Here is a 14,807-nt window from a genome sequence, read left to right as displayed (position 1 = left end):
TCTTGTGAATTTGGGAGGGTTTGCGGTATGGCTGTGACTCGCTGGTCATGCACGCTGACTCTCCAAACGAGCCATGGCCTTGCAGATATATGTAGCCTTTGTTTGTATTAATTAATTTTATGTCACCTTTAGGAACCGATAAGCAGAACCTGGTACTTGGCGTTAAGTAGGCTACTCGGTTTTAATTTGGAACCGAGTTTCGGTTCCCAACCCTACTAGTCAGGCAGATTTGATCGGCAGATCTGACTTGTGGAAGGAAGTCCAAACGACATTGCTGGTGGCTTGACGAGCCCTGTTCACCGAGTTCCTAAAATTTTCTCTTGTTTTGGATTTGACAGTGTGAGAAATAGGGAGTGTGGCGTGAGAGCGCGTGAAAGGGGGTGGACGTGTGCGACTCTAATTGCGTGAGAGTTGGCAGCTCTGTCCTACATGAAACTGTTCACAACAAGGTTTGTGAATTATCTTCAGTAACCGGGTCATGATTTCTGGAAAGAGACAATGCTGGTGAGTTTTTCAAATGTATTATTTTAGCGCTTTGAGCACCACAATTCGAATGCCATCTAGTTCCATTATATTGAAGAGAAGTCAGATATCTCTGAGGCCAAGATCTCCAACACTCTGCATCTCACACCAAAACAATCTATATTAATTAATAGCACTACAGGTAAGTGGAAAGGTATGTTGTTTAAGTTTCTGGGTGAATTGTTCCTTTAATTCATAGCAGGAAAACATCTAATATATTTATACTTCCTTAAAGCAGTGCGGCCCACTCGTACAATAATACAGCATATTCCAAATCAAGATTAGTAGTGATCTAAAACTACATGATGTGGAAGGTTGCTCTGTCTGGTAGAGTTGTTTTCTGCTGCTCACATGACCTGTCTCTGACCCAAAGTCACTCACTCCCCAGATTGCATTGCTACAATGAGCATTCGACTGGGATGGCGGTGACGCACTGGGCGCAGAGAGACAATAGCTTACCTCAGCCGGCCCAGACATAGCAAACTTCAGTGCTATCAGACCCTCTCTAATCTCAGCCCATGGGACAGTCGTGTCGTTCCTGCTCCCACATGGCCAGATCAGACACAACGCCGGCCTAGACAGGACATTAGGAGCTAACTAGGTTACACTGTGAGCTTTGCTGTGAGGACACATCCAGTCATATTAAAACTAATGAAGTCTACACTATGTTATGCATGACACATTGGGAAATTAAACCATTGGGTCATGGAAATTTTGCAGTTGTTTCATTTTTAGACAATGCATAACAAAGAGCACCATAGGAGGTTGCATTCAGGGCTACTCTCCTCAAGAGCATAAAACTGGACATTTGTAAATAAAAATCAGGCCAGACCGTCTGAGAGATGTGATTGGCTGATGGGCGGTCGGATGGGAACTCCTACTCACTTTCAGCATGTGTTGCCAAGCACCACAGATACTCCAGACTTGTGTGACATGTTTATAGCTGTCAATCTCTAGTTATGGTAATCACATTAAGGATACCTGATAAAAAAAATAAACATCGAAGTTTTAATTTACAACTTTGAAAATAAAAGCAGACCTGAAAAACAAAATAAAATCAATCATTTCTCCCTCCAGTTGTTGTGTAACTAAAGCGATCTCTGAGACCTTCACTGCTATCTCAGGGCCGCCAGATAGCCGCCAACAAGAACTTGGCTGTTCTCACATAAGACGAGAGAATGCATTTCCCATGCGAGGGGCTACTTATTTACTGTTTTATGTCTCAGGTTTGACACTTGATAAAATGGTTCCAACAACTACTGTCAGATCATCAAGGACAACACACAAATCCACCTTTGACGAGATACATTTCTCAAAAACAGATGCTACTTTTAAACACTTAAAGTATGTCTGTTGGGCTCATGAGGTGGTTGACAGGAATCCAATGGAAAAGTAAAATGTGTCAAAATAAATCCAGTGCTGTGCCAGATTGCAAAAACACATCTCTGTGGTTTATATGTGAACAGGGAGCACAGGGGGGGCCTGAACCTGCAGGGATAAGAGTTCAGTGGAGACACAGTGTGCTGATATGTGATACAAATCTGTTAGGAAGGCTTTTTCGTCGGTATGTGAGTATGAATTAAGGACACCTTTATTCTGTGTTCCTAATATATAATAGCCTGACTGAAAATCTCATATATTCCAAAGGAAATTTACCAAGAGTATTGTATCCTCAGTCCCTGGCTACAATGTGAAATACAGTAACATTCTTCAACAACTGATACACAAAAGCACCACCATGTGGCAATATTCTATAAGACACATAACTGTTAGACTTTGGCAAATGCATATAAATTAATTTTCAACTATTAACAATGAAATAAGCATTTTTTTTATTTCTTATGTTTACACCTATTGTAAAACAATTAATTCATTCTGGTCTATTATAAAATTACACAATAAACCTTTAATAACCTCAATAAGAAAAAAAAGATTTATTTTTGTTGCATTTTTTATTTCCTTGGATCAATAATAAATAAAAATCAATGTGGTTTTCTTTTTGTAACAGACAACATACTTTTTTTATTTGAAAGTATAGGTCTCTACCAAACACTTGAGATGTCCCTTCATGGCAATGGTAAAACAGAAAGAAAAAAAAATCTAAATTACAAACCATGTACTGTTATGATGTTTGTTTATGTTAGTATATCATTTTTTTTTTACCATGTACTTATTAATATTACCATACTACTACTACTATGTACTTGTATTATTTCCACATATTTATTCAAGATATTTACCATCACATAACTTTGAAAATACCTCGGAAATAGTGAAATGGTGAAAAATCATACTGATATATTTTTTTCATCAGATATATAATAGAATAACATTACATAATAAATGTACAATGCAACAATGAATATTCATCCTTTTTCTATTTCATTAAAAAATGTAAATTTATTATCTTAGCATCACTACTTTCACCATAAAAGGACAATTCAACCATTTGATTAGTATGAGTATGAGTATAGATGTAGATAGTAAAAAAATCATACTTATGAAATTGTTTCAGCATATAGACTGATGGATACATGAAATGTATAATTTTACAACAATTAATAATAAAAAGGTTTTTTTGTATTTTGTAGAAAATAGTCAGTTTTAGCTACTTGAGCTTAGCTATACAACCTTTACCAAAAGGAAAACTAAAATTATAACATACCCTTAAAATATGCCTACATATGTAAACCCTATCACACAGAGCCCAGATGTCTGGAGGGATTTTTTACCAACTTCTCATAGAAGGGGAACTGCATACTAAATAAATTTTATTTAATTTTCTTACTTTTAAGCATTACTTACCTAAACCAGATGGTGGAGATAGAACAATCAGTTAAGTTCAACACATTTTCATTATGATTTAGTGACTCAAAATGTGCTCTACTAAACAGTTGAGCTTAAAGGGCTCTTAATTTGTCATTCTTATAATAAATAATATCTAACACATCCAGTGATGTTTCCTTGCTTTCTTTACTTTCTTAATTCGTGTTACACACTTTGATATGATCGATGATGCAGGGCAGGTATTTCAATGACATGCTCGTCGTATTTTCTAGATTGACCTCTCCGATGCTCCGTAGTTCTTCCTCCTCTCTACTTGTTTAGTGGTTAAAGATGGCGGAAGCTCCTCCATGGCCCAGCCGGTTCTTCTGTCACAGATGCTCCGCAGAGATTAGCCCTCGTCTTCCTGTAAGTACCGCAGACACAAAGTAAACACAGAGACAATTAGACAAATGAAAAACACAGTGGTTTTGCTGTTATTGTAGTATAAATCTTAGTAGCAGCGGGTCCAAAATATAGCATGCTAACGGTGTTAGCTGGCTGTGCTAGCGCAACCCAGTGTTAGTTAGCTTGTTATCTTAATAGTGGATCTATCCAGATACAAACACTAACTACGTAGTCGTTACACACAAACAACCGGTAATTTGTCGTGCGACTTTTATAACAACATTTGGCTGCATCAATTGTTGATTAATGTGGGTTTTACGTGGTACATTAGCCTAACTGTTAGCTATATTAACTAGCAATAAACGTTAACTGTAACGCTGATCGTTTCTTATTACGACTTTAGCTATGTCCTTTATTACCGAACTATGTATGGTCTAACTTTGTGTGCTGGGTTGTTAATGATGTCTATGAATGATTCATCGGCAACAATGCCACAGCATCCTTTTCTTTTTTAACCATTCAGTCAAACACACAAGTGGGATGCCTGTCACAGGCTAGAAAGATCTGTCGTAGAGCTGTAAATGTGAGCTTCACAATGTCAAAGATCAGCTATAGGTTTCTATAGGTTGCTGGTAATGTGGTCGTATTAACACCTCATACACACGTGCAACTGCTATTTTATTGTAAAGAACAGCCTGAGTGTTTAATAGATATATTTATAGAAATATTAGATTGACAGCTGCAGTATCGCTGTATAAATACAAAAGAATCACAGAGACAACAACATCTGCAGGGTTCCCATGGTCATGAAAAACCTGGAAAAGTCATTTAATTTCCCAACTGTGTTTTCAAGGTCTGTAATGGAATGTAATTATGTAATACAAAGTATTAGAATTAGTAAAAAAATGTTTTTAAAAAGTAATGGATTTTTTGTTTGCAGTGAAATTGTTACAGTAATCTGGTATAGATAACCGTCTATGTTATGTAACATAGTGGCAAATTTATTTTCTGTACCTGTCAACAAAACATAGCTCTAATATGCGTCAAGTTCTGCCTTTTTGTTTACACATTTTTTCATTTTCTCCTCGGTCCTTTCTCTCCCTTCATGTTATCCAGTTAATAAAATTGTATTTGAAAAGAGTTTGAATGTGATAAGGTTGAAAACACGCTGGGCAAGTGCAGCAAGACATGATTATTATTGTTGTTGTTATTATTTTTATTATGGGTCCTCAAAAAGTCATTGAAAAGTTTCCACACATCCACACATGACGATGTGCAAAAATTATGTAAAGTAGCAAACTTTATATATGTTTATTGAATGTTAGGTTTCTGTAAGGTGTCTAATAGCCTTTAAGAAGAAGCTGTACTTCCTTCTGTGGTGCTGGGCTTTGCGTTGTGGTATCCACTACCTTTTTAAACCTCTCCTATTGTTAGATGTCCTGAGTGGAGGGGACAGAGACCAAGTTTGTCCTCACAGATGTTCTTGGTGTTCACTCTAGGGGCACACAGACTATAGCTCCCTTACCAAATAGTACCACAGCAGGCCACTTTTAACAGCGTCCCATTAGACGGTGGTGAGGAAGGCATCCTCTTGTGAGCCCTCTTCATCAGATTGTTGGTGTTTCAGGAGATGATCGTCTGCGATGTGCAGAGGGTGCTGCTTGTCCAACAGTCTGTTGTCAGACCTCCAAACACGTCACAATGCTTCTAGAGGTTCAAGCTAGGTTTCATCATATGAAAAGGATTATCATCATGAGTCTCCTTTATCTCACTCTGCAGCTGTGCCATCAGCAGAGCTGTGTTTGACATATCTCTCTTGCAGTTTACGCTTGACGCACACTGACACACTAACAGGATGTAGCTGTAGTGTTCATGAATGTTTTTAAGTCACTTGATTACAGAGGTTTAGAAGTGAATTTGAATGTCAGTAAATGTTTGTTAAATAGATGGCTGAGTTTGTCATGATGACTAATGTGCTGGTTTAACTAACCTTTGTTTGTTTTCAGGAGTACACATGTCCAAGATGTGAGTCAGGGTTTATTGAGGAACTGCTGGAGGAGAGAAGGTGTGTATAAAATGTATTTAAAATACAATTTTCCTAATCAAGGCAGCATTTTTTTATGATTGTAACTATTAGAGAGTTAATATGAGGAGATTAACACCATTCACTATGGATAACGAGATTCCTTAAATAGTCTTTAGAAATTAAATTCTTTTTTTTTTTTTTAAAATCTGGGTCTTTTCTTCAAACGTTTGGTATTAGATTCTGATTCCAATTACATGGTTAGCACAAGCCATCAGCAAAGTGCTGGTAAAATACACAAGTGGCTGCAAGATTTGCTTCACTCACGTGCCAAAAAAACCCAATGGTAATCTACCAAGTGGCTGGTAGATTTTGGAATCCACCAGCTTCAGTGGCAAGTGGACAAAAAAGTTATTTTCCAACTCTAATTCTCAATGTATAGTAGCTCAGTATAAAAGAGTCCTGCTAAACATTGCTTTACACCAGCACCTTCAAGGGCTAGAAACACAAGTTTTGACCTTGTCCTATCTAACACATAATCAGTCAATAGGATGATGTCTTTCATGTGTGCTTTCACAAATTGTTTATCACCACATAGTCACTGTTTTTTGAGTTGGAATGGTCCGTCAAAAAAGTAAAACTTAAGTCCACATGTCAACAGTGGCACAGATTGCTTTTGTTTTCATTGTTTGCTTAATGTTGTATTTTTTCCTTTATCATTTTTTAGGGTATATTAAGCAGGGTTGTCACTTAGCTACTGTTGGTAAACCCGCTTACCAGGAAAAGTGAAATCAAGGCACGCAGATTCCCTCTTATTTGGCATTTCCCCTCGCTGTTTTTTCAGTGCCGTCTCTCTTGGATGCCTGCCGCTTATGGTCTGGCACCTTGTCACTACCTTTTTAAAAAGCCCTGACCTCACCTGAGCGCTCTGGGGTTAAACATAAATGTCCCAAACACATAAAATAAGAAGAAAATACAGGCAAAGGGGAATCTGCAGAAAAATACACCGCTGCACACTGAGAGTGGATCATAAGAGATGACTAAGAGGGATTACTTCTGTTTGAGTCTACATGCATAGATTTTTACTTTAGGAAAATCCTGCATAACATATCTTTAAACTATTGTCATGATATTTCAAAGTGTAACAGTTAAAATTTAGATCACATCTGTCACATTTCATGTGAAATCAGGGTGTAGGGTCGCTGAAAAGGGGAAGAAATAGCACACGAAAAAACTTGACATCATAATTGAGAATGATGGAAACTATGACGCATGGTGGAAAAGATTGAATTTCCTTAAATGTCACTGAGTCGAGACATAACTTTGCCAACCACTTTTCCCCTGTTTAGTGCTGACAATGGCTCCATGTCTACCATCTCCAGCGGGCCTCAGAACCAGCAACCATTTGAGGTTTGTAACCTATTCTTTTCTCTGGTGTCTATCACACACCCCTCTCCCTCTCTCTGTCCCACTACACTGCTGTATAATGTCAGAATTTCCTGAAATAGTTTTTTTTTTTGGCTGATTTAGTACTGTGCATGATGGATCATCTTGGGGTTTTCCACTTCTGCTTTTGTTGCAGACCAGTCTCGCTCTGAAAAGTAATATTTTATTAAATGATTTAGTTGTTTTTTAAGTTTGCCCAAAGATGAGAAAACATTCTGAGCCTGATATATAGTTTATGTCAGTGCTGTTGGAAAACTTTTTACTGAAAAATACCTGGGCTGTGATGATGATGTCGCCTCAGTAAACGGGTATGTTGTGAATGCCAGCATGCATTTCCATTAGGCTGAAATATGATCTAACCATCAACAGCACTCTTCATGCTTCAGTGGTGTTGTATTGACAATAAATAGTCGCACTTTTGTAGAGAAGTCTCAAAGCTTCGCTTGTTTCCACTGTCAAGATTAGAGCATCCATTTTTTTCTGTGTGCTTTCATCTGTTTTTCTGCCAGAATGCGGACCAGCACTTGTTTACGTTCCCGTCAGGTTACGGTCAGTTTGCCCTGGGTGTCTTTGACGACCGCTTCGACTTCGGGGCGGGACTGGGAACAGAGGATAACAGGGATGCTGAAAACAGGCGAGAAAGGGAAACGGCATCACGGCAACGATATGGTGCCAGGCAACCGAGAAGTCGTCATGGTTCAAGACGACAGGCAGGGAGGCATGAGGGAGTTCCTACTTTAGAAGGGTAAGGACTAAAGACTGACATGTGGGGCCTGAGTTATAAATCAAGCACGAGTGGGACTTGAGTTTTTTCCATAATAGCAGCAAACCAGTTTATTTCAACATCAGTACATATGTGTGATATTTAACAATAATAATAAACTTTATTTGTATAGCAATCCTTGTACAAGAAATGCAGCCCAGTGTGTTTTACAACAAAGAAATTACACACACCAAGTACTTCACATGAAGACATAAAGACATTATAAAACTCTCATTTAAAAATAAGATAGGATCAGATTAGAATACAAACAGTGCTTCTTCACAAGGATAAACCCCATTTGATAATACGAGTAAAAGTAAGATAAAAAATAAGGATAAAAATAGAAAGCACAGAATGCACATTAGATGGAAAATAAAACCCATTGAGATAATATAAATAAAAATAAACCTAAAAAATGTTTGTCTTCTCTTTTGTAGAATCATCCAGCAACTAGTGAATGGAATAATTGCACCCACTGCAATGCCAAATATTGGTGTTGGACCCTGGTGAGTGTCTGAAACAGAGCTATATTTAATCTGAAAAACAATGATGACAATCATGAGGTGTCCCCTAACTGCTGCAATGTCTGATTCTTTTCTCAAAGGGGCGTTCTTCACTCAAATCCTATGGATTATGCCTGGGGTGCTAACGGTCTAGATGCAATAATAACTCAGGTATCTTTCAGAAACTGTCACGTTTTTTAAGTATTTACTGTGCTTAATTTTAACCTTTCGGATTAAACATTTTATACCTGTAAGAAAATATTCAGTAAATGCAGTGGTAAATAACCACATATGCATTTTATGTATTTCCGTTGTCTTTTTTTCTCATTTTTAGTTATTAAACCAGTTTGAGAACACGGGACCCCCGCCTGCTGATAGGGATAAAATAAAAACTCTTCCTACAGTACACATTACAGATGAACACGTTGGTAAGTTAAAACATAATAGAGTGTAACAGAATGTTTTACGTCTGGTTTTCTTTTTTTATCCTGATATCTTAGACTTTATTTGCAAATTTGGAAAACAGTATAATTTTCTCTACAACAGATGGTGTCATGTTTTTATTACATTGCAGTGTAATGTTAATGCAAGTGCCATTTTTTCCCAGACTAGCTGGCTTCAGTTTTGAACATTTTAAGATTTTTTCATGCTATGCATTTCATTATGGACTTGAGTTATTAATACGAGTGGGATTTAAGACATGGCTCTCTAAAAACAAGCAAAGAAAAGCTGATGACAGATAACTCAAGCTGTTCACTTATGTGATAAACAACCACAAAATATATCTTTAGTGTTACTGAAATCATCTTCTGACAGTTTAGTTCAGTAGATCAGTAGACAGCATCTTTCTCATTTTGAGACATATTTTTGCATCCTAATGCCCCACCAGAATGCATGTCATTCCTATGGTCTAACACAGTCCCAAATTATTAGTAAACATGGACAAATCTCTCCCAAAACCAAAAACTAGAGTGCTTAATCTAAAATGTGTAATGTCATAGGATATAAAGCCTGGAGCTGCTCCATAGACAATGAATTGGGAAAGATGTTCTAAATCAGTGTTTCCCAACTGGTGGGTCACGGTCCATAAGTGGTCACAGGTTCATTCTGAATAGACCACAAGTGACTCGTGAATGTATAAAGTTTGTAAGAAAACACTTTATTTTGAAGTACAGTGAATCTCTGGCACAGAGCTTATATTTTGAAGTGCACTTTCTTCTTATTCTTGAATTATGTTTTTTTTCTGCTCTAAGTCAAGGTGTTGTTTAGATTTTGTGAAATTAAATTGAAAATGTGGTATTTTATCCGATATGAGGACCTTGAACTAATGACTATAAGGGGAAATCTGGACCCCCTGGCTGAACCTGTTGGAAACCACTGCTCTAGATCATACTGAGAGCACCTGGGGGAATGTTTTGAGTTTCAGGGTACATTTTCTGTTTCCGAACAGAGAACACTACAAAAGAATAAAGCTAATTTAGGTATAAAAAGATAAAATATTCAATGGGTCCACAAAATCCGTTTTCCTCATTGTCTATGGAACAGCTCCAGACTTTAAATCCTGTGACATCACATGTTTGAGTCCTCCTTCTCTGGTTTCTGGCTTTAAGAAAGAGTAGCTCATGTTCATCAATTCATACTGAACTTTACAAGGTCATAGAAATATATTGGAATTCTTTAATAAGGTGGTGCCTCCCGTTAACACACCCATCGCACCAGGTTTTGGAGAACTGGTTGTGCAACTGCCACTTTACAAAGTTAAAGGCAAGTGAGACCAGAAACCAAAGCATGCAATCTTCTTCGTTTTGGTGAAAACCCTCAAACATCTCATTTTACTAACTATTACTGTGGATTTTGGGCATGAACGACTGTTTTTTCTAAATAACATTGATTGTTCATAATGTTATGCAGCTATTTGTAAACTTCTCACCCAAAACCACTTGACAGATCATATTTCATATCTAATTTTTTAACATTTTTAACATGTTCTATCTTGCAGCTTCAGGACTGGAATGTCCAGTATGTAAAGAAGATTACAGTGTTGGAGAAAATGTGAGGCAGCTCCCGTGCAATCACATGTTCCACAATGATTGCATAGTCCCCTGGCTGGAACAGGTATTAAAAATCAGCAATCAAATGCTTCTCCCACTTAAATATTCACTATTTTATATCTTAAACTATGTGTTGGGGAAGGTACTTAAACGTCGTCTTATTTTTACCGCTCTTTCACTCAAGCACGACACGTGTCCGGTGTGCAGGAAAAGCTTGAGTGGACAGAACACAGCTACAAACCCTCCAGAACTATCAGGGATGAACTTTACCTCCTCTTCCTCCTCCTCGTCCTCCTCATCCTCTTCGACCCCTCAGTCCTCAAGTTCGACCAGCAATGAGAACTCGACTGATAACTCATAGAGAACAATTTGTCCTTATCGCCCTATGAGCTGTTTATAGCTCCTAGGCCGCTGTACTTCAGAGTGGTGACCTCCAGTCTCTCCCTGCTCCAGGGTGGAGACCTGAGTGCATCTGGCCAGGAGCACTCGAGCCTGAATCAGGGGTAAGTGATACGTGAAGTCCATGTATTTCTGCCCGTCCTGTTGCTCCCACCTTCGTCAGGGATCTGAACAAAGGAAGGGCGGAGGCCTGGAGTGCAGCTTCTGTCAGGGAGGATGTGGAGAAGCATGAAAACTTCGAGAGGCTCGATCTACCTAAATCATCTCATACAGGAAGAGAAAACAAAGGAATCCAAAGGTAGAAGACTCGGGACATCAAGACAGTTGCTGTTCTTTTTTTTAAAAAAACGAATCTCTTCGGTATGATGTAAATGACCTGTTTTTGCCATTGAAGCAAAAGGAAATGTACAGTTATTCAATTTTTATAAGTAGCATTCATATCTCACTTAAAAAATGACCCAAAGTGCACTGTTAAAGTGCGCACTTAAGTTTCATTATGGTTTAGAATGATACACAGTTGATTCCTTTTGTTTTAAAACAAAATTCCAATAGTTTATGAAATGACTTTATTGTGGAGACTTACAGATTACCTGACACCAAACAGGTACCATTGTTTGCACTTAAAATGATGCGTCAAATTGCAGTAATTTTGTGCTGTTTGGATAATGATGTGGATAATTATTACTAAATTACACACATGAGAATTTTTGTTGTTATCTTAAAGCTGAAAACACTTAGAAACATTTCTGTGCATTTTAACTTAAAGGTAAATTAAATATTTTTAAAGTTGGAAGTTGAAAAACTATTGATTTGCAGTATGATTGTGTCGGGAAAAAAAAATGATATGAAAATAAAGCTTGGGTGCTACCACTCAAAATCCATGTATAACATCCTCAGTGTGTATGTATAATATTTTTTTAAAGTCTAATCTTGAGCAACAGCAGTCATAAAATGGATTTAAAATTGGGCTTGTTTCAAAGAGACGTATTTTAATTGTGTGCAAACGTATGCTGGGACAAAGTCTGATTGTTGTGTTGTCCTGTGGTGAGACACTAGATGGGAGTACAGTAAAACAAGTAGGAAATTTTACCAAAATGTGGTCACTGGTAAATAAGCCATCGCTAAACAAAATAATGTCTGTCCAAATACCAAATCAAGAAAATAGTGGTGTGGTTAACACTTTTAAACAGGTATGTTACGAGCTGTGCTGGTTTGTGTTTTCCAGCCTAAATCATTTGTCCCTTTAATGACATTTGCAGCTTCATAGAACAACCAAATCATCAAGCAGAGAACAAAAACACCATTAGCGAGCTCTGCTGGAGGAGATTTCAATGCATAATAAAGCTTTGACGTTGTTTTGCACTTTCAAAGTGAGGCCGGCTCCAAAGGCACGTAGATAGTAAACAGAGTCTCAATTAAATCTTTCAATCACTGGATGCTTGCCAGTTAAATATTATCAATAAGCCAATAAATTCTGCTTCCTTTCATTGTGTAGCCATATGGGTGTATTTCCTCCACATTGTATCTCTCGTCTCCCGTGAGATTTAGGTTCAAAGGTCTTTTAATCTGAAGGGATTGTTATGAATAGAACATTGGTCTACCTAGAAGACGAATAGATACGCTTGAATTGTGAGTTTGACTTCACAATACGAAATAGCTGATTCATATTCACAATTTATTGTTACCTTTGTGGTTAACACAGCAAGCATTTGTGCCCTTGTGTACCTTGAAATATGGCGAACTGTTTAGTATTAAGTTACAACAGATTCAATGTCTGAAGCCACCATGTTGAACTTAAAATACAACATACACATTGACAATGTGAAAATGTATATATATTTTCGATGTGGATTTAGGGAATTTCAAGCATATCTTCTCATACATTTATTCAGATTTAACCGTGTTGACAGAGAATATCTGGATAGTAATGGGAAATTGATTTTGCAGGATTAATGTCTGACCACGGACAGACTTTCAAGATTTCTTTTTACTCTTAAAAATGATTGCCCATAATTTGTCTTATATATTTTTATCAATGCTCCCTGTAAAGGTATCTATTTGACAGCTATGTACATAAAGATTTCTATATGTTTTTGCTAGTACAATACAGATTCCAAAAAGTTGAGACTGTGTCCGATTCAATTTAGTACAAAGACAAGTATTTACTGTTAAAGCTGAGAAAATTATTTGTTTGACAATTTACAGGTTACAAAAAAACTAAGACGAGAATATTCCCCTCTGTGTTACATCATATTTTCTTTTAACAACACTTAGCATTTTGGAAATAAGGGCACTAATTGTTTAAGTTTTGAAGGCAATATTTCTCAAGATCACAAGCAGGCTGCCCAGAATCTTCAAGATTTAAAGACTGTCTCTGTGGAAGAAAACATTTAGTTTTATTGAGGTAAAACCAATGTCTAATCTAAATTTTATGTGAATAGCTGCATTTGAATAATATTTAATAACAAAAACATAGACATGTTAATACTTATTTCCTCTAATGTATTTCAAAAAGGAAATGCAAATCCTTACATTTTGTTTTTATGTACGTACCAACATTTTTGGAATCAGGGTTGTAAATTTATTGTGTCATCTGTCTTCATGTTTTAATTTTACTTTTTTTTTTACAAACTCCATCTGCAGCCTGTATGATCATTGGTCATTCTGCAACGTTTTGTGAGTTAGTTCAGTTTTTTTCTTTTTTTCAGTTTTAGTTTTTGTGATATTGTTTCGGCTGCAAATCATCCAACAGCGTGCAGCCTAATCAGGTGCCCCTCAATTCAAGGACCAGGACTTTTCACAGGAGAAGAAAGGACTGGAGCACACCGATCAATTTACAGCTTCACTTGGTGCTTTAGATTTTAGATTTTAAGAGATAAAACCTAAAAATTCAGTTTCTTAATACTTCAGACAATCCTTACACTTTTGGAAGTTTAATGCTCTAATATACACCTGAGTGACATCTGGATAACTTTCCTTCAGAATCAGAGTCAGAAATACTGAGAAATACAAGAAATTGTGATTTATACAGTTCTTCTGATGCCAAGCATAGAGAATAATAGATGTAGAAGTATTAAAATAATAAATAAATAAATATTTAAATTAAATAAAGATATAAATATAAAAATGTGCATCAGTAAAAAAAAAATAAATAAAATAAATTAATAATAAATATGTGCATTATATTTCAACAGGACAGTAAACATTTAAAGATGTATAATATGGGGAGTATGTAAAGTCTGCAAAAGTAAGTAATTACAAAAAATATATGAATAAAAAATATGATATAAATATGTGGCACATTACAATGATGGGTAACATGCTCACCTAACAGTGACATAATTATTACATGACTTAATCAATTACAACCTGGATCAATATCTGTTTTCATGTGCTGTGTTTAGATAAGGCATCTAAACACAGCACATGAAACAATAACAAGCTATTTGACCCTTTGAAACCTGAGCAAATTGTTTTGATTTCTTTCAAAAAGTCGATGACCAACCGGGCAACTGCAAGAAATTAGTAAAAGATGACAAGAAAATTACCTTAAAATATTTTATTAATATTTTTTTCAAAGAGTAGACAATTATTTAAAAAATAGGGAATGTCCCAAAAACCATATTTATAATTATAATGATTTCATATTTAAATTTATGTTACAGAAAAAAAACCCTAAATACTTTTTTCAGCAGTTTTTAGGGTCATTTTCGTGGTTTGTGCTTATTTCAATTGATTTTCCTGCATTTTTTTTGTGCAAATTTTCTCTTGTTGCTTTTTCTCCACTTTTAAAGAAATCAAACCGATAAACTCGGGTTTTAAATAATTTTATGCTTGACATGAATTTCCTTAAAAATGTAACCTCCTTCAGACGCTTTTAACTATCTGAGGGTATTGCACAAATCCCCACCATCAACACCACTTCTTTT

The 14,807-nt window shown here is 36.4% G+C and overlaps 1 protein-coding gene across 1 annotated transcript; it reads left to right on the top strand.

Moving 5' to 3' along the window:
- Positions 1-3,574: 3,574 nt before the first annotated feature.
- Positions 3,575-11,845, top strand: LOC121966848 (E3 ubiquitin-protein ligase RNF126-like). Its single transcript, XM_042516924.2, has 9 exons — positions 3,575-3,714; positions 5,700-5,758; positions 7,066-7,126; positions 7,672-7,907; positions 8,363-8,431; positions 8,530-8,599; positions 8,763-8,856; positions 10,428-10,543; positions 10,664-11,845. Exons 1-9 carry the CDS (start codon positions 3,640-3,642, stop codon positions 10,838-10,840), a joined length of 957 nt encoding a protein of 318 aa, XP_042372858.1. The 5' UTR covers positions 3,575-3,639; the 3' UTR covers positions 10,841-11,845.
- The last annotated feature ends 2,962 nt before the right edge of the window (positions 11,846-14,807 follow it).

The sequence above is a fragment of the Plectropomus leopardus genome, chromosome 5 (assembly GCF_026936395.1).
Source record: "Plectropomus leopardus strain MGB_pleo_1.0 chromosome 5, ASM2693639v1, whole genome shotgun sequence".
In the NCBI taxonomy this organism is placed as follows: domain Eukaryota; kingdom Metazoa; phylum Chordata; class Actinopteri; order Perciformes; family Serranidae; genus Plectropomus; species Plectropomus leopardus.
This window is presented reverse-complemented; position numbering and strand designations above follow the sequence as displayed.

What these genes read in the sequence shown, in the direction of transcription:
- LOC121966848 (XM_042516924.2), top strand. Translation starts at nt 3,640, where the DNA reads ATGGCGGAAGCTCCTCCATGGCCCAGCCGGTTCTTCTGTCACAGATGC. An exon ending in AGATTAGCCCTCGTCTTCCT is followed by an intron (nt 3,715 to 5,699) that starts GTAAGTACCGCA and finishes GTTTGTTTTCAG; the next exon opens with GAGTACACATGTCCAAGATG. An exon ending in AGAACCAGCAACCATTTGAG is followed by an intron (nt 7,127 to 7,671) that starts GTTTGTAACCTA and finishes TTTTTCTGCCAG; the next exon opens with AATGCGGACCAGCACTTGTT.